General features: G+C 42.3%; 1 protein-coding gene across 2 annotated transcripts in view; it reads right to left on the bottom strand.

Moving 5' to 3' along the window:
• The window catches only part of LOC128471661 (rho GTPase-activating protein 39-like), a 30,630-nt gene extending 13,069 nt beyond the window's left edge, over positions 1-17,561 (bottom strand). The window contains exons 1-2 of one of the 2 annotated variants that reach the window (XM_053453625.1): positions 17,387-17,561; positions 4,944-5,375 (exon numbers count right to left, since the gene is read on the bottom strand). In XM_053453625.1, the coding sequence (XP_053309600.1) occupies positions 4,944-5,375; positions 17,387-17,397 (443 nt within the window). In that variant the 5' untranslated portion in view covers positions 17,398-17,561. Of the gene's footprint in view, positions 1-1,077; positions 1,228-4,943; positions 5,376-17,386 lie in introns of those variants that run through there. The other variant, XM_053453626.1, reaches the window with a different exon arrangement.
• Positions 17,562-20,676: the final 3,115 nt, after the last annotated feature.

Below are 20,676 nucleotides of genomic sequence, written 5' to 3'. Positions count from 1 at the left end.
GGGGCTGCGTTGTATAGATTGCTTATTTTAATATGTAATCGCCATGGCATAGGGTTAGTTCTCGGAACCGTGAGATATAAAAGATTTGGGGAAAGTGGCAGATCTTCTTTAAAGCTTTGCGGTGATCTTGCTGAGAGTCTGAAGATACAGGGTTCAAAATAAGTCCAGCGGAGTCCTCGGCAGGGTACGTTGTAACGCATAACGGCTCAAAGTAACTCGGCATACAGTGAATTCATTGAGTTGCTGCGGAGTTGGCCCAGCTATTAACTATTAAACAAAGCCCTAAATGGCTGTGCTGTGCAGAGGCTGTTGCACCCGCGCATGAGAACGCCGTGAAACAGACCTCTGTGAATGTGGGCTGAATATTACTCATCAGACGCTGCGAGGAACACTTGTTGGATTTTATTCCTCCAGTGGAGGTGGCATTTATAATGAATCCCGCATCAGCCGCACCTAATCAACGTTTCTCATACGTTCTCTGAGCCTGGACAAGAAAATAAATGAAAAATTCCCACGAAAAAATAAGAAAGCAAATATGAACAATATCGTTATAGTAAAGGATCGTTAATAAATGCGTTCGAGGCAGGGGAGCGGGTTACAAATAACGCAACAGTCAAATATTCTGTACATTTTGGTTTTTTGATAAAATAACCATGAATGCGATTAACCACCCAAATTGCTCAGTCTTAAAGAATTTTATATTCCAAATATTTCTCTCTTGGTAATAAAATACCTCCTGACTGTCCCGATGCTCACGACTTCCACCAGCATTCTAATAAAAGTTACATCAATGTTGAGTGTTTGTCTGCACAGTCGGAGAGCTCAAACATATATTTATATAAATATACAGTATATAAAGACCCGAATGAAGCTGTACATAAAGGGACAATGTTTAATAACAAAATCATAGAATTGCTTCCGTTAGGCTGGCTTTACATATAAAAGGAAATCTATATTAATTAATTATATTCGGCCAGATAGGACCAGCAAGAATCTGTGATTAGAACTCACCAGTTAACATCTCTAATGTCTATCAAGTAAAGAGTGGGCTAGTGGTAGAACGTCGTTTTTTCTCACCTCGAGTCATGCAGGATCATGTTGCCCAGGACCTGTTGACGGCGAGTACAAACTAGACCGCAGGTGCATTAAGCTGAAAATCTACTAACTGTTCCTAAGGACTCCAAAGTCAACTATCCAAGTCCGGCTTTCCCGGAGGAATATCATGTGGACCTCTCAGGATCCGTCCGCTATTTATGACTCTGGGCAGCGCTCTCTCTCTCTCTCTACCCCCCGGCTCTCGTATGTGGCGACTACCTTCTCCCACAGTAGCTCGACCTCCAAAGACTTTCCTTGCCCCGTCCTCCTCAGAATAGCTCTTCCTGTCATTGTCAAGCAGTAATTACACGTTTTATTATGTTTGGCTTTCAGGAAACGGAGCCGTAGCCGGGAACACTCCGGTTCTGTTTCTAAATAAAAACAACTTTTTTTTTATGTGGGCAAAGCATCGCTATGACATCATAACACGGACAGCCCCTTCCAGAGACACAGAAAATAATCCACAATGTGTTCCACCTGTCACCAACACCACGATGAAAGCCGAGTTATCCCTTCCCGATACTCCTTGTTCTGTTCTTCAAAACTTTCTGCTTGTCTACATATTTTCAAGGTTTTTTTCTTAAACAATAAAAAACATTATAAAAACGGAATATTTTTGAAATCATTGTGAACAGGAGGATTTAACACAGTAACTAGTATAGTATAGTATGTTTCCACCTATAAAAAGAGTTCAACTACTGATTTAAAACTGGCACCCTCCATATTTAGCGTAATTATCATTACAAGAAGGTCAGAAGCGAGTTATCGGCGCGGCGGCGAAGTTTTGAAATTCATCCAGGGAGTAAAACCGATCCTGCCGGCAGAAGACATTCGGATATAAGAAGCCATCTTTCCGCCGGCGCTTGCTGGTGTTAATAATAGTTTCTAGTACGGTGGAATTATAGCCCTCGGAGTATTCAACGGAACAAGAAGGGGGCAGTTATTTAATGTTTATAAAATAACGGTCCTGTCCTTTTCGAAAGCATGTTCCTCCAGTGTTATTTTTTTTTGTTTTTTATAAATTTATATGTCACTCAAGCTCTTTTGCTTTTTTTTTTTTTTTACCTCTTTGCGTCGGCACTAGCGTTCATACCAGCGGGCATATAACTACCTGCGATGCCCTTTACATAGTGAAAGCGATCTACGTCGGTAAACTCATTATCTGTGCCGGTTGCCGCGCATGTGCATTCACAAGCACAACAACAAGTGTGAATTGTGTAATCAGGAAGTGTACGCCGGTGGAGTTTATGAACATCCGCGAAGAATAATTTCCTCCCAGGATTTATGGCGGGATCTGCTCCAGCTTACACCCGACACACTCCTCGCAAGCATCGTATGCAATGCACAGAAGCGGGTTGCTTGTCTGACGGACGTCTCAACATCCATCATCATCCCTCGTTTGCCCTCCACACAGCCTTCTCCCCCCAGCACAAACCATCCCCGTCCTACTCCTCGCTCACACATGTTAAACATGGCATCGAAACTAAACAAACAGCAGCTGTCGGCTCTGATTCATATTTCTGCTCTTACTAAATTACTAATCGCACCTGCCGCCCGATACAAACCAGGAGCTATTTCTGTACCGAAGGCTCGAGTCCAACACCTGTCCATAAAGCACTCCCCCCCATGCTTAAAAGGTACACCGCCGTGTATAAAGCTGGGTAGTAAATGTTAAGCATACAATAAAATCCATCACTTATAAAGAAGGTTTTCTTAGTTTGAACTGAATTGTAGTAATTTGCACGTCTCCATTCGGGGGACCTGCATCTCCTTCACCTAACTACTGATACTTTATTACCAGGATTATTTATTTTGCTTCTGATAGCTTTTACACAGAGCTACTCGTCTCATAAGCAAAATATTTGTCTAATTAAAAAGAATAAATATATTTCAACTGAATAGACTTTTTAAATGTTTTTTATACATATTATTATAACTTTTAGGGCTGTAGCACACAGTCATATATGCATACCCAGCTCCTGGAAAAAGAGGGGCATAAGGGAGGTCTGCGAAGGACTATGCCCCCTATAGGGGGACCCTGAACATACGCCTTAGTAAGTAGTCTCCATATGGACCAGAAAGCAAGCACATGGCAACGACGGGAAGAAGATTGGTAATCTGGGTTCAAAGAACATAAAAGGCTCATTTAGTGACATTATAAAGTTCCTGCGCAGGGGAATATCTTTCAGACAGCGGTTAGTGATGGTATCGGGAAGGCATCTCGATTAGTTTCCTCTCCAATCCCGAATCAGACAATGCTGCAGCTGTCCTCTCTGCAAGGGCCGTGCGAGTCCGCTCATGAAAGGCCGCATTGTTCGGCTGGTAAGATAGGACACACACGGATATCTGCTGACTGAACGGATTCCAGCAACAGCTGCTCGGGTCAGCAAACGCTACAGCGCCAGCTACCCTGCCAGCCTGAGGGTGTAAGCGAGGCAGCGTGCGGGCACATGGAGACGTGTGTCGCTATCTGCGTGCATGCAAGCAGAGCTCAACGCAAACATTATACGTAATCACGTGTTATTCCTATATGTCCCAAAAACCGTCCATTATACAACACTACACGCTGGCACTTTAAACACTAAGCACTGTAAACTCAAGTAGGACAGGCCCTTGGGCACAATACATATAAATACAGTCACGGGTAACTTAATATTAGAGAATTTACTTTTAAAGGCAAGTAAATTAAAGTATTCTGAAATAAATGCACACTGCCGGTGTGTCTGTTTAACCCTGCGAGTACCAGATGGTACTGGAGATTTGTTCACTCCCCGTCTAGTTCATACTGGATCAGGAATCCAGGATGGGTGTAAGCGGTAACATCTGTTAGCTATAAAAAAGGTGTCCCGAGCCATTTGCCAGTTTGCTGTGAACAATCTTTTAAAGGCCTGTTTGGCAAGCCCCGCAGGACAAGCTGCAGTGAGCCCCAGCATGCGCTCCTGAAACCCGGACACAGACGCCAGGGTCGGGCCGCGGCTGCAGATTTCCGCAAGCGGATTCCTTGTTACGGCGAGCTGCCCGCATTGTTTGTAATAGCACTTCATTGGCAGGTTCGTCATAACCCGGGTATTTATTTTTGTAAGGACGTGAACACCTTGTAATTGTGTCAGGTGACTGCTAGGTGATCTGCTAATGAAAAGTCAACTTAAAGTAGCAGAAACCGTGTGTACTCATTGAGCGGAGCCGCACACCTGCACAAACCCCGGGCCCCAGAGAGTATACTCGGTAAACTGTGAGCTCCAACCACCTAACTCGGTAGCCGCTCCTTCCCTCTTTAGATAACTCTGAGTCACATGAAAGACGCTAATTCCCTGCTATCCCGGCAGCCTTTAAAGTCACGACATCTTGTTTTCATCAGTTTCCACTAATTAAATCCCCGCAGCATTCATGCGCCCTGCAGCGTCTACGTGAAACACTCTGCACGGCTGTTACCCCCCTACTTAATGAGCGGGGAAATTAGCCTTACAGCGTGCCATGCTGGTGGAAGAAAGCGGGACCACTCAATATAACCCACTTATTGCAACATTGGACTCATGTAGATTTTTTTGGCTGTAAATACATCCCAAAATGTCTAATAATTTATCGATATCAATTAGGACCAGAGCCAGCCCTGCCACAGAGGTGACCGAGGAGGTGCCTTGAAGGGTAACCTGTGGGGAAACCTCCAGTAGGTTTTTTCCGTTACCAAGCAGGTTAATGCAGAATGGGGCACAGGAGAAAGGTGCTGCCCAGACCCCAAGGATGGCCTTTGTTAGGATGGAAAGCAAGCATACATCAAATTGCATCGTAGGGCATATTATGGATTAGATATTTAATTTCAGCAGCACTCATAGTTACGACCGACTCACCTCCCTGAACTCGTTCGGCTGTCCATGCTGTCTCCCTTCCTTTTATTTCCGTCCTTTCCAAACTCAGCATCCTGAAGCACCAGAACATCATTCGCCGCGTTTCCTCCATCGCTGCCGATGCTGCCGGAATGAGAGATCCGCTCCTGGCTGGCCCGCCCGGTGAGATTGGGCTGAGAGGCGCGCTTTACGGCTTGAAGCTTGGCCAGAGGCACGATGTCACATTGCTGGGGTCGATGCCACACTGTCTGATGGTTCAGAGCATTGTAATAGTAAAACCGTCCACTTTGCTGGTCGTAGAGCTCCCACCACTGGTTTTCACCAGATTGGCGGATGTGGACATCTGGTGGGGGCTCCCAACCACATTCTCCAGTTGTTAGGTTTACATACATCCGCTCTTGGGAGCGCGGCTCGATGATTTCCACCCAGTCTGAGCTGCAAAACAATAAAGGGGCAGGAGATAAAGGACAAATCTTTTTTTAAATGATGATACAAAGAGTAATTAATGACTTATGGAGTAACTGGCGTCTCCAAAGCTTTTAAAATAACAAAACTACTTATAGCTTGAAAAAAAGAAAGTTAGGATAACCGAATGGTGGTACACAAATAAAATGAGTTTTAATATGTATACATTGCTGTTTTTAAGATATAAACATTATAAGGGTTTATAAAGTATGCTGGATTTGATAAAATTATAGATCTGCTTTGGGTGTTTTATCTACATAACACATGTTGCCTTCACACAATGTGTCTATATTACAAGAGAGAGGAAGAAAATGTTTCCTGCGCTCGCTTGTAACTAGTAGCAGAGAGCGGCCTTCATTACCAAAACCTTCTAAATGTGATAAGAACTTTCAAAATATTAACCTCGTCGTGTCACACCACTAAAACGTATGAAATCTTTGTAAATCCAATGCTTCTATGGCTATTGTATGGCGTGGAGATCCTGGCTTTAAACGGTCTCCAACTCTCCGTTACTTGGCTACTTGTGCTTGGGCAGGACTGGCCATTTAAGACGTACACCTACGACCCCGGATGTTGCCTTGCCAAGTTGGCTGCGAGCTCCGAGAACTTCATGGGCTTTTCCAGATTTGTCATTAAGCTGGCAGGGTAGATGGTTAAGAGGGCACTCCGTTCGTCTGACAGGTTGGATAATGCTTGGATTGTCACTTGAGATTTATTAGAATCTGTTTTGGGGCTTACTCTACATTTAGTGAAAAGACGGCATAGAATTGTTTGCACCATTATTCCATTAGTACAGGACGGGGTAACAGTGGGCCCTTGGCTCTGGTGTGTAAATTATTCTGCTATTTTTGAGAAAGGTCAATGCAGGCCAGGTCAGGGTTGGCCCAACATAATTCAATAGTTGAAGAGATCTCAGCTATGCATTATACAGGGCCGGCCAAGCTCTTCTTCCAGCAGAAGCTTGCTGGGGTTGATCCTTCATAATATATAGGGAAGTCAAGGAGCTGAAATCACAACTCTCCTGACGACTCGCCTTTTAGCGAAAGACCCCAATGTGTTTTTTTCTCTGTTATTTAATGTTCTCTGCCCCCGTCTGCTATTCTTCATGGGATACAGAGCTCTATTTTCAGAGTTCTTGTAACCTCTGTCCTTGTTGTAATGCAAGGAACTCTCGGTACCGGTGAAGAAGGTTTATTGTTGGCCAGGTACTTTAGTTTGTACATTTTAATGTGTGCACATCTTATTTTAAATACATTAGGATTTATTTTAGAGGTAAATCATTTTTTCATACCATACCCAATACAGATACTGTGCTATATTTGATATTAGTGAGGTCCCATAACAGAGCTACAACGGAACCCTTTCACATTATTTTATCAGCTTTCCCTTTCAAGTTTAATTTTTTGTGGACAACGGTTCTACAAAAGCGACGTTCAGGCATAAGTCTGGGTTTATTTACTTTTATCACCCCCTCCATTCATTCCTCTCCGCTGCACCTTGAACCTGCCGAGTCCTACTGAGCCGATGAAAGCAACACACATTCTGTTTCGGTAAAGCCGACTCGGTCGTATAGCGAGGACTTGGTTTACTCAAGTAGTTAATATTTAACTGGATTTTCTCTAATGGGAAATGGGTAAACACAAATGGAATTTCTGTTTTCCAGTTTACAGGAACATAAAAAAAAATCTCTAAAAAACCCCAAAACTTGCCACTTTAAACAGTTATGAGTACAAAAGCTGCCATAAATACACGCGTGTACACAGCGCAGCGTCTAATGAAGAATGCATGTAAAGTACTCTGTGACTCCCTAAAACGCTTGCTCGCAGGTAAGCAGGAGATGTGTCTGGCTGAATTTATCTCTTACGGATAAGGACATGCGGAGTGGGGATTCTCATGAACCCCACCATGAATTCGCAAGGGGAAATTGTTTAAATTTAAAGCATTAAAAGTGCATTGAATGTCTGGAGAGCAACAACATCCACCCGGCTGCTCTTGGCTATTTCTTACTATAACTCCCCTCAACATCATGGGAATTGTAGTCCAATAGAGTCTCTGGTCCTTTCAGATAATAGTAACACAGAACCACAGAATCTGACCGCTGATAATCATTAATTTTTTTGATGTAAAGCCTCAGTCCTTGGTCTTGTCTTAGATACAGGATAGCCGTATGCCGACCCGGTACATGTTTAAATTTACTCACTGTTTCGGCTTCTAATTGGCAAAAAACTTCCCCTGAAGTTTATTTCAGAAACTTGTTCCTGTCATCTGGCAGACACACGGGTAGCTTCAGGGCCTTTGTACTTTTCAGAAGCTTTGCTGGGTGGCACTTGGCCATTTGTACAGAGGATATACAGGTTTTATGAGGTCGGTTAATGTTCAGAACCACCTTCATAAATAAGTATTCAGAAGAATGTAATGCTCAGTACTAGATCGCTCCACCGCGGCCGGTCTATGGTTTGCATCTTCCCATACATCCAGCCGTGACATGTTTGGGTAGTCACTCCCTGAGATTTAGTTTTGTATAGTGCCAGGTTGGATGCGCTCATGCTGTGATCTAATGCCAACAGCAAGCATGGGTTTCTCTTTCTCACGTCATTTCTAAAAAAACATCTAACAGAAACCTTTTGAAAATGAAAGGCAGTCTGTCGATGTACATAAACAGCAGCCAAACGGTTTTTATTTGGGGTCAATTTTGTTTTGGCGAGGTTTATTTTAAGGAATGATAGAGCTACCATCTAGAACAAACCCATCGAGTTCTACTTATCGGGATCTTGATCTTTATGCAACCTAGAACCTGCACTACAGGCGTCATGTTCTAGACCTCAGTTACCCAACACTGGACCAAGTCTTCACTACTCTTTACACGTGTTCAGGTGGCTCATGATTTGGCCCACGTTGGAGAGAGACACACTAACTGATCCACCTGCACCCATTTCACTGGACACTGCAGAAACATAGAAATTGGCAGCAGATAAAAACCATTTGGCCCATCTAGTCTGCCATATTGTTTCTGCTATAAAGACTTTTATTTTCTTTACACCGTTCCATACGTCCCCTGCTCATTCTTTTTGTAAAAAAATAAATAAGATAAAGAACGTTATGCGCCCATAATAGATCCATTTTTCATAGGCTTAGGAAAAGCTATAATTCGTCATTAAAATGTTTGCAATCACTGCCATATGTTGTTAGAACTGTATTTGGGAGTTTAATTACATTTGGAATTGGATGTTGACTTGGTGTTTTGAATGAAGTATTCAGTGTCTCAGCCATCTGGAATCAATGGTTTTCCATTATATAAGTTATATAAAGTTATTGGGGTTTTTATGTATTTTGCGTTTCCTGCCATTCTGCTATTTCAGAAAGCAGTAAAGGCTTATGGTGGTATAATCTACACTTTTTTATAGTATCAAGTCTTTTTTTAGTGGTGTTATTCTTTATATATATTTTTAGTCCACTTATCTTTCGTCCCATATAGGTGACAGATGCACAGGTGCACGGCGCACCCAGGACCATAAAGTTGTTTAGACAAAGCCTCGGCTTCTTCTAGAAGAGCACAACCGGCATTAACTCCTTTAAAGAATTATAAATCGTCCCCCCGTGACCCCACGCACACGGCAGTAAATTGGGTGAAGGCTGCAGTTTGCTTTTTCCGATTCACTTCTTGGCACTGCGGTCAATGTAACTCCTTACACAAAAAACCTCTAGCGTGAGGAACGTCTCGGCCAAAAATCCGTCGAGTAATAAGAACTCGGCTGGAGTCCTAAAGCTCAGGCAGCCGCCGGCCGCTGTCTAAGAAAAGGCAGATGCCAAGGAAATAAAATTTCCATCCATGGTCCCTACTCAGACCAGAGCATCGGCTGCCAGTACCCTGTACTTAATAGACGTTTCTGTTTCAAGCCACTGTGCAGAAAACTTCCCTGGGTTTTTATGCTTTTGTGCAAAAGGAAAACAATGGAAATCTTGATTATTTTTGCCTCTGACTTGCCAACAGATCCACGGGAAGATAAAACGTTTAAAATAAAATTTAAAGCAGATGGGATTTGATTAAGTGGGAAATATCTTCGGAACCAAATGTGCCGTCTTGGTCAGAAAGCCACGACGAAGGGGGAAACGGGGGGGGGGGGATATCCTAAACTCATTGTAATCCCGAAATGTGGAACTTCTTTATAAGGAACGTGTTCAAATATCTTTACAGGACAGAGAGATCATTAACCCCTTCACTGGCATTGTTTTGCAACTTGTTACTTTGACCCCCGCGTTACGATGGTTTCTGCCCCAAAATAAATGCTTCGCTTAACAAAAGGCACGAGACACGACCTAAAAAAAAAAAAATCTCAAACAATGATGCGTCTGTTCTCCCTTACTGCTCTGCGCTGAATTTCCCATCCACCACTTTGCTACAGGCAACGAATCTATAGGTTTCTGCTCATACACAGACTGTTTAAAGCGGCACTGGAGTTTTACGAGGTCTCATGCATGCGATTGAGAGAAAAAAAACCTCCCTTGTTAGGACCAGATCAATGGTGATGAGCGATCCCATCCGAGAAGAGCAGCGCGAGTAAGGAGCAGGCACACAAGAGTATGTTTAAGCAACACTGGGCTACATTTACTAGGAATTCTAAATATAGAACCAATGGAATTTTCCCGCTGATGGCCCCACCGAACCGTGATAGATTTTTATAAAAAGTTACCAAAAAAGACACTAATAGTTCGATTATTTTATTTACTTATTTTACAAATAAATGAGGTTTAGAAGGACAAGTAGACTTCACCTATCTCCAGTAATCCATAGCACAAGCTCCCTCTGTTCCTGAACAATGAATAATGAAAGCGTTATATTGCTTCTGTGAATCATCAATATGGTTAGAGTATATTTTACATCATTAAGTTCATTAAACATCACCAGCGCCTGATAAGTATTTGTCGTTATTTATGACCATAAACTCACATATTTGGAACAGTATCGGGAAGAGCTACATTTTTAATAGTAAGTTTTCCGTGTTTTGGCATTCCTATGGACTGTGACACAGGCTGGCGCTTTTTGTAAGTAATGATGTTCTTCCAGACTTTCATGTGTTGTTCAGCTGTTTAGTATTAACCCCGAGTCTTATTATAATTGTCAATTGGGGATTAAAAAAGAAATAACATAACAAGCAATCTGAAATAAATTAAATTTAAAAAAAAAAAAGGTCCGGGAGTCACTCCAAAACATATAAATACAGTATTAATGTGTTACCAAGAATGCGCCCAGACAAAGGCACTTATCCGCTTTTTTTAGACCAGCACATGGCACGATTAGGGTAAAAACAAAAAAATAAGTTATATATAAGTTATATATAAAAAAATATACTTCAGCCCAACTTGCCCATTACCACAAACCCTACCAAGCCCTGTCCACCTTCCATAGTGGATCCCAGAGCTCTTTTAATTCAGGGATAACATGAAGGCCCCCCACATTATCCCTCAAATTGACGGGTATTCAAGACAACGTGCCAAGACGTACCAACATGAGGGGTTTTATGCCCTCTTTCTCTAGACATATCCACGAGTTGTGAAGCGTTCCTCCGTGGTGTTTCTTGGAAAAATCTGGGGGTTAATAAGACTATCATTTCACCGAGGAACACTTGAGCTGCACGCAGGAGATAAGTGTAAGTTCAAAGCTTGAAGACACATCACTTAGAGAAGTAACCCTTCAGATAAACCCAGTTGGAACCCAGTAGCTAGAATTCCCAACAGAACAGCACCCAAGGCTGCCATGTTTAAAGAAATCCACTGGATTTAACAGAAGAGACAAGTCTCTCCAATGATCTCCGTAATGATAATAATAAAGCGCACTAATAATTAACGCTGTATTCCTAATGGGTTTTTTCTCTTTTCATGGGGAAGATCTGGTGCCAAATTCTTTCGAAAACATAGGACGCCAGTTAGACCGGGACCCGCTGTGTGCTGAGCAGAGTCGTCGTTTCCAAGTGTTGCTCATTTGGCTGAACAAACAGGGCTGAGCGTAGTAAAAGTCATATAAGGGAAGCAGATCAGCGGAGGGTTAATCATTGAATGGATTGGGTTTATCAGTAAATTAGGTCGGCTAATCGCTATCGTATTAATGACAGGAAGGAGATGCGGATGAATTCAGTTATCCATTCTGCCCATTATTCTCTAAATGAAAGATATTAACACGTGACCTCCAGCGATCATGAGATATTACTCGGCAGAGGACACTTCCCAAGGCCCAACACAAACGCTCAGCCGATCAAAACACAATGAGTGTAAACGCATTACCCGACACACCTCGTGCCCGGTCTACGACGCCTCATCTTTGAGTCAAATCGCCTGAAAAGCACTCATCTAACACAACAAATTCTAGTTTTGACAATGGCAATCCCTCTTCTTAAAGGAAACGCTAGCCTATTGTGCCAGGACCCCCGCTCCCTGCCGGCACCTAAAAGATCACGACACCGGTTAATTCAGCTTTACATTTCAATGGACACCAAATCTGCGTCGATCCCTGCCTCGTCACGTCCCCAGAAAACCTTCAAACCTTAATCTGAGATTCAGGGGACAAATACACGTTTACACTCCTTAACTGTATCAACCGCTACCACATCGGCAGGAGGGCTGTTCCATTTACCTACCACACTCTCAGTAAAAATAAAACTTCCTTCCTTATGGCCTCTTGTTCTAACATTTCTCCTCCTCTGAATTAAACTTTGCTCTTGTACTTTAATTAAAACATTTAATGTCATTTTCTATATCTAGAGCCCCGTGCGCTGTTATGAGAAGATCTATTCTTTGTAACAGTCAGAAAAAGACACAAATTAAATTAACCAGCAATATGTTTGTAAACATATATATTTGTTTTGACGCGATATAACCCACTAAATGAGTAATAAGATGGCGAATGCATAAAAAAACATCCCCAGGGAACAATGGGGTAAGAAGGAAGAAGGCCCAGGGGGGTGATTGATGAATTGAGAAAGGAAAAGACACATCTGCCCCAGACTCATTGTGAAGGTGTGACATCTCCCCCTTCTTCACGCATGCCAATTGACCACAAAACCATCATCATTCACTGGCCTAAAGCTCCCAGACGGGCTAATACACATCGGCTGCCCCTCCCCCGGCCGGCAACTTCAATGGGGCAGTAAGAGCGCCCTGTTACCCCGTTACCCATCGCATAACATGTTTAGTCTAAAACATGCAGGAAAGCATATTGCTGACAAATTGGATTTTCTCCAGGAATAGTAGGGGAAAAAAAGGTACATTTTGTAATAAAGAGGGTTGTAATCGACTTTTGACGTCAATTATGTGAATCCAAAAAAACAACAATTTTCCCATAGAAATCCCCAACTAAATAGCGAGGGAAAGCTCTGCAGTCACCGCAAAAATACCCCTGCGTAACTACCCCGGAAAGGAAAACGCACGCGCCGCCCCGCCATCCCCCTTGGCAAATTCCATGTCTTTAGTATTCTTGTGTACAGGTTACACAACGCGAGGGGGGGAGAATCGCAACGCATGCGACGTAGCTTGAAAAACACGTTTCGGTTAAACTGTCATCGATCTGCTATTAGACGACAACAGCCGGGGAAAGGTTTGCCATTAAAGTGACCACTGCGGCCATTTTTTTCCAGCGCACATATATGTTTCACGTGTTGCCGATCAGCACGGGTGAGAGAGCTGCCCCGCAGTATGTGGGGTGTTTAAACTCACAAGAGGAGCAAGGAAAGGGTGGAAAGGGGGCAGAGGGGCAATTAATCCCTGGCTGCTTTGAGTTCAAGGTTTTCGGTGTTTTCATTGGATTTCCTATGCGTTCTGGAAATACATTTGGACGGGGCAGGATAGTATACATACAGAGCACACATTTCCTGGCAAATTGGTTCTGGGGCAGATTTATTACCAGGTTACTGCACTGGATTTGCCCCCAGGCTGAACGCGGCCAGCCCTCCCTCCGCAGGAGGGAATCAATTACTCGCCGTACGTAATGGTAGAGTTTAGCGACACGTGACGTATATATATGTCCAAGAGAAGTAGGTGATGGGTTTCCTGATCCGCCACCCATAAAATGCCCACTCTGATGGTTCAGGGGTCAGCGCTGATCCTTGTGGCACCGACATAGAGCTTCATCACAAGTGTCCCCGACAAAGTCTGGCCGGTTTTTAGTTACATGTATCACTTATCCGCATTATTAGTAACAAGGAGCACCGCAGACGTAACACCGGCAGACACCTAGTTCATATGCGTTAGATAAATCATTCAAAAATAGAAGCCCACAGCCCGCCGCAGGCCCTATACCAGAAAGAGTTAATACCCCTACTCTGTTATGTACAGTTTTACTTCCATTCAGCCTTTTCTCCTAATTTCTTTTGAACACTAAATAAAAAGGTGAATACACACAGCTGGGGTGCCGAAAAACTCCCCACCAATTCCATTTCAAATCGTATTTGTTGTGCGATTATCTATTGTAAAAGAAAAAAAAAAAGCATATTTTAGACAAGAGCCCACAGGACGAGAGAGGTATACGGTGCGGACAAGACTCAACATGTCGGCTTCAAATGATGTGTCTGAATCACACGCGTTGAGGAATTCTGTATCAAACGCGCTGCTTACCCCCCCGCCACCCCCCCATTTTCTGGTTTCGCTCAGAGTTAGAATTGCCCGGCCGGCTTCACGATTCTATTTGAATTGCCAAAACCCCCCCCCCCCAAAATACTTCTTATTCCTGGACCGTGTGAGCAGCGTAATAATTAGCGTGTCACTTATACCTGATCTGATGGCTTAAACAGCTGAGTAAAGACAGGTTTGAAACAATACACGCACTGTTCATACTTTAACCTGCGCTCTCTGCGTGTCGTGGAAGCCGGATCATGTTTGCATCACATACCGCATTGCCGGAGGATTGTAGAGCAGGTACCCCCCCCCCCGGATGGAATAAAGTTTCTCCTGTTATACACGGTTCATTCTTGCTACAAACATCTAAGGATGGGACAGTCTGACTGGCCTAGTGACCAACTGTCCTAAATCAGTCAAGAAAGTCCCGTCTCAATAGAAATGCAGGGAAGGGTGCATTGTATGTTTGGGAAAGAGACGGGCATCACATGGGCATCCTGGGACTGAGAAGGGGAAGGCCATTTGCCAACGTCAAGTCTTAAGATGATATTGAGTATTTAAGTTGCCCGCAATATTGAGAGGTACTTCCCTGCATCAACTGAAACAATTCGTAAACTCCAATATGACATAAAACCATGGGGAGGAAAGAGCAGCAGCGTTAAGATGATTAACAATCCCTATCATCCGCATCGTGCCTGACTGAATGGAATAGTAGGCATTGCTGGCCTAGAACTTCATAGCATGTAACAACGTAACCACCGTACCCCTCACACGCGTATCCTAACATACAGCCTTCCCTGGTCGTACCGCCATCCGGGAAATCAGCGGGTACCGGTTCATACTTTTCTAAGCTACCATCCCGTCCCAATTTCACAAAGAGAAGCCCCCAGCAAGTAAGATGAATAGGAACTCCCAGCCCCCAACAGTTATTAGAAGCATACAAAAGTACTAAAGAAAACCAAATACAATCATATGTCTCAAGGTTTCTCGGCCCTAAGGCTATTTGACAATATTTTTTTACTTTACTGAGACGGTAGTAGATAAGTGGAGCAGTTCCTCTGCAGAAGAGGTAGACGCTAATAGAGTAAGGAAATTTGAACATGCATGGGATAGGCATATAGTTATCCTGAACCTAAGACAAGAACGAGGACTGATCAAAGTCTGAGTCTTTACATGAGGATAAACGAGCAGACTAGACGGGCCAAATGGTTCTTATCTGCTGTCAAATTCCATGTTTACCCCAATAACATATACATTTCTTTAACATCAGCCGTATTGCATGCAAGTCCTGGCACTGAACAGGTTAATGTTCTATGGACCTATGTCTATGGCCGACATACAATGGAACAGTGGCCATATTGTTTTTCCATGGAATATTTAAAAGTTAATGTATCTGAAAGCAAACGGTCTTTTAGAAGCAGGAAGTAGGGCGATTTAACGTGCGTTTAAAACGTTACAGTCTCTGGAATCCACTCGGCTGAATGAAGCGGCTAAAAGAAAGACTCCAGAAAAAAAAAACTCTCCTGTTCTCATATCCAGAAACAATATTCACTTAACGTCTCCTCCATCCGACCCTAAAAGGGGCCATTCCTCATGTTCATAGAAAAAAAAAACCAACTCATGATCACAAGGGCTTGCAATCTAATATCAATATCTCACATTTCTGGCTAATAAAAACGGGGAGGGGAATATTGTGAAGTTCTGTCAAAGCTGCAATTATTACATTCTGAAGAGATCAGCCAAGCCTGTTTGACGACGCTCTGCCCCGAAACCCTGGCTGGAAGACAATTCACACTCCTTTCATTAAAGAGTTTTGCAGCTGCTGCTTGAAGAGATCAAGTTAAATCCCATATGCAGAATCTGACCCAAAAATGTGCCCTAATTCACCACCTCCAGCCCCATGCCTGCAATCACACGGTTACGTCTCCCTCTAATATTACCAACTCTGTACTGCCCTATATCCTAACACAAGACGCTCCCAGCTAATGCTCATCCAGTCCTGTCCTCATTTCCATTTCTATTGTTAAATACCAAAAGATCTCTAGATTGTGAGCTCCTTTGAGCAGGGCCCTCCGTGCCCCTTGTTTCTGTAAGTCACACTGTTATGTACTACTTATGTCCTGTTTACCCATTGTACATCGCTGCGGAATATGATGGCGCTATATAACACAATAAATAATAATAATGTACAGGATAAAATCATTTCATTTGTATAAACATGTAAAGTGTAGCCGTTTAGAAATTAGCCATTTTTATTTTTAGCTGGCCACATACAAGGTAAATTCTAACAAGATTACTTCATAGAAAGATAGAATTTGATGGCAGATCAGACCCAATCGGGTCTTCCAGTGTCTTTATTGATGTAGCGACTCAGACCTTAATCGGTCCTTGGCCTCATCTTAGATTCAGGATAGCTTTATGATTACTCGATGCATATTTAAATTCCCGCTACCACTTCTGCTGGGATGCAGTTCCACTTATCTACCAACTGGAATCTATAATATAATTCACTAAGTAAAAATAGACTGCTGTTCCCCTAAGTTTATTATACATATTGTATTTATGCATACGGGACTGCAGCTTCATCAGTATGACTGGCTCTTGGGACAGTTCATGTTATACATTTATTATGTTAGCGATCACATCTAAACAGCTTTCCCTTGTCACCAGACTCCCCATACTGTACCAATAACTTTGTATTCTACCCCATGTTTCAGCAACCAATTAAATCTAAAAGTTAGATTTTTTTTATAGAATATGCAGTTAGTATCAGATATTTATTCAGACCATTTACACACAGATCAACACCACAAAGCAATATATACATATACCTATATGTGTGTGTGTGTGTGTGTGTGTGTGTGTGTGTGTGTGTATACACATACACACACAGTACTGAAATAATTGTATCTGAAATATCCACATATATCACACATACATTATATAAAAACAGAGCAATGCTACAACTTTTCACAGTATAATAATAATGTTTAGCAAACATGATTAGATTACCCAAATATTATTATTATATACAATATATCAAACATCTATATGGAGATAGGTATTAAATGATCACATATACAGTCCCCATTACCCATAGACCATAAGCACTAATACAGCTACATTACACAGCTCCAATTCGAATTAACCGCTGCAGGACCCGGAGTGATCCCGAAACGCTTAACTTTGTGGTTTCGGATTCTAAGAGGCAATATGTCCCAACACACCGAACACCTCGGGAATGATTTCATGTGGTCTGAAGCCAGATGTTACTCCATACAGCTCTAAGCCAAAGCTAGGAGATGCTGGCAGCGCTTCTTACACGAAGTGCCCCCAACTTCATCCACTGTGCAACAGGCTGCCCAGACCCCCCTTACCTGTCAGCCATGTTTCTGATGCCCCCCTTCACATGGTCTGGTCCAGAGCCAGGAGTTCAGCAGTTAGTCCTTGTTTGGGGATCGGTTGGGTGCTGGGATCCCTGTTATGATCAGTTGGGATCCAGTCTCGGTAAAGTGTGTAAGGGAGCAGAGTGTCTTCCCCTCCCCTGTGTGTGCAGTGAGTCAGGCTCTCCCTTCCCAGGCAGGATGTGTAATCCGATTCCACTCCCAGCACATCCTCCCCCTCTCTGGCTTCAGAGCTGGGACATGGATTGCATTCCCCTCACAAAAGAGGCAGGAGAAGGGAGGGGGCTTAACCCATTGCCTGCCAGGGAATCTTACTCCACTCTGCAGGTTTAACTCACAGAGGGAGTGGAGGGGGGGGGGGTCCCATCTAGGAGGTCCCATGGAGATGTCATTGGCAAACATGCCTTCCCTTCCACTGCACAGGACCCACAAGTAACTAAGCTCCCCCCCCCCGGAAAGTATTCTAGATCTCATGTTTAATTTTCATATTAGGTTTAGAAGGTACCCATGGTGATCACACCTGGCACAGCTCAAGTAATCATTATGTATGTTACACAATTGCAGAAATGATGTCCATAATTATCTCCGAAGAGAAGTATATTTAGAAGCAGGGCTCCCAGATTAGTTTCAGTATATTATTTATTATATATTTATTATTCATCCCATACCCAGAAAACGGAATGGCCACTCTATCGCTTATGTTTGCCGGTCAGGATAGAGGTCATCGCTATGTGCACATAATTCCTAATTTCTTTAGAGTCTGTTAAGTTATGATGAGATCAGCCGATGAATGGCCCAGACCTTCTACCTATTAAACTTTCTTTTCTGGAGTGACGCTCATAGCCGAGAAGAAACCAAAAATCTAAATTTGTCTCACTCAACTGTAGAACATCAGAATGGAGCTGACTTGCTAGTTTGAACATGGCAGCCATAATTGGGGAAAATCACAAGTAATGCTTTGTGAATACACTATTGTTTGAGTTTCTCTGAGGGGGGGCTCCACTTGAGTATAAGTTGCCATTTATAACATTCTCCCCAAGTTGTGCAACACAGAGAAGCTTTCTTGGAGCTTGGTTGACATGCCAGGACCTAAAGTGGCCAGTGATCTAAGTGAATTTTCCCCTAAATTGAACTTACATTGGCCGAGCAAAACTTGCCCATTGTATTCTTTGGTGAATTGCTTGTGCTTGGCCTGTAAATCAATTCTGTAAATGGTGGCTCCCACTATAACCTGATTCAGAGATCACCTCGTCAAACCTTAACTTTAAGAGTATCACTCATTTTCCCAAATGCAACTTTTTCCAGTTCAGTCAACTAAATTAACTAAATTGCTCGAGAGTCTCCTTTTGGGTTCAAATGCCAAACTTGACGCAGTTTTGGGTACTTTGACGCAGCGTTGGGGTAAGCAATGTATGGCCGTATAGTGTGACAGAATCCCAATATTTATAGTTTTCACTGTGCATGCAATGAATCCTTGCTATGTTTAGTTAATAAGTAATGGTGGGTTTGCCACATTGTGCCATTGAACCCAACAACCCACAGTTACAACATTGTCCTTTCCAATTCTTCCAAAGCAATTAAACCTTTTGAAACACAAAACCAACAAGTTCTAATTAGTTCATTTAATGAAGTCCTAAACCTTGGAGCAACTCAAACCAACACTGACTTGGCATGTTCCCTAGACTATAAGGTGCGGAAAGACGCCGAAGGCTTGGACTTCCACAGATTCACGAAACATGATATCGATGTACTCCAGAAGACACTTTAAAACAAGACTTTAGTGCCAATAATACGAAGTTATTGTACATTAAAAAAGTTCCCTGAATTCTCAGTGCTTTAAGTGGACAGTAAATTAATTTATTGTAGCTCCATCTAGTGTGTGATGCCGACTTCAATTATTTCAGACCAATAACGAAGTTTTAATGCAGAGGTCCTTGTAATCAGTCGTGACCCCTGGTTTCAAAATTGCCCCCCTCCTGCTCCCTGTCTCTGTATATTTAAAAAAAAATTGGGGTGGCAGCTGTGGAAATGCTTTCTGATTGTGTCATTTTATTTACTATCTAGAGATTGAAACAGCCGTGCTGTACATCAGAACTGTAGCAGGAAAATTTAGCAACTGTATATTCACGGATAAAACAAGTAAATAATCGTAAGGAAAAGGCTGGATGGTCAGTTTGTTTTTATCTGCAACGTGTGTTTTATTCGTTTTGTTCAAAAAGAAAATATTTGTTTCTTGAGACTTCCTCCTTTAACCCCTTAATGTTTTCAATGGGTTTTGGGACCGCCCATTGTCCTTAAGGGGTTAAACACTTGGTAACTTGGTTCGATGATTTTGAGGACTTTCTGTCATCATCACCGATATGTCTACTACTGATGGAGCCTCCTGAGGCCATATGACAAGACCTTGAAAACCTACGTTCTCATGGCGCTGGGAAGCAGCTGGCTGGATTCCGTTACGAGTATTAAATATCCATGGTTTTTTTTTATATAAAATTTTCTGTTGGGGAGATTACATATAATAACCATTAATTAATTTAATTTAGGAAAATGGACCGGTTATTTTAATAATGTATATTAGGAAAGTTAAATCGTCCCTGTTGAAAATAATGGGGTCTCAAAATGCTTTGGGCCCTATTTAGTGCAATTGTTGGAAGAAACTTGTAAAGTGGTTGCCATGGACACCAAATGAAGTTTAGTTATAACAACTAGAATTTTTCTCCTTAAACATGATCCAGCATTTTATTAAGGTATTTATACATTACTACGTGTATTTTTTTCTCTTATTATAGCTTGAGATTCCTTAATTGGGAAATTGGGCCATGTATTGTGTAACAAAATATTATTCTTGATGCATGGGTTTGCTATGATGTGATGTAATAGAAGTGCTAATTAAATTTGTACTGTATAGACTCATCGTTGGTTACGTATAAAAAGTGCTTTTATCACCATTACAATGGCATGTCCTTGACGACTGGACTGTTCCATGGGTTGCTATGGTGATAAAACCACTTTTCAAACTTTCCACTACAATCTCCTTGCATATGGATATCTCCCTTTTCATTTACAATCCCAATCTTGTATGCATATCTTCCCTTGTAAGCTTTTTAAGTATTAGTTTGTCCACAAACTGCTTAAAATTGTTGGCTTTATACAAAAAAAATAATTATTTAAGAACACACTAAATGTCCAATACATAAACATTGTGATTGTCCTAAAATTAGATTTGGATTATATAAAATATTTTTGAGCCGTTAAGGCTTGGA

This window comes from Spea bombifrons, chromosome 13 (genome assembly GCF_027358695.1).
Source record: "Spea bombifrons isolate aSpeBom1 chromosome 13, aSpeBom1.2.pri, whole genome shotgun sequence".
NCBI classification, from domain to species: Eukaryota; Metazoa; Chordata; class Amphibia; order Anura; family Pelobatidae; genus Spea; species Spea bombifrons.
Note: the sequence above shows the minus strand (reverse complement) of the source record. Positions and strands in the feature narration are given on the sequence as shown.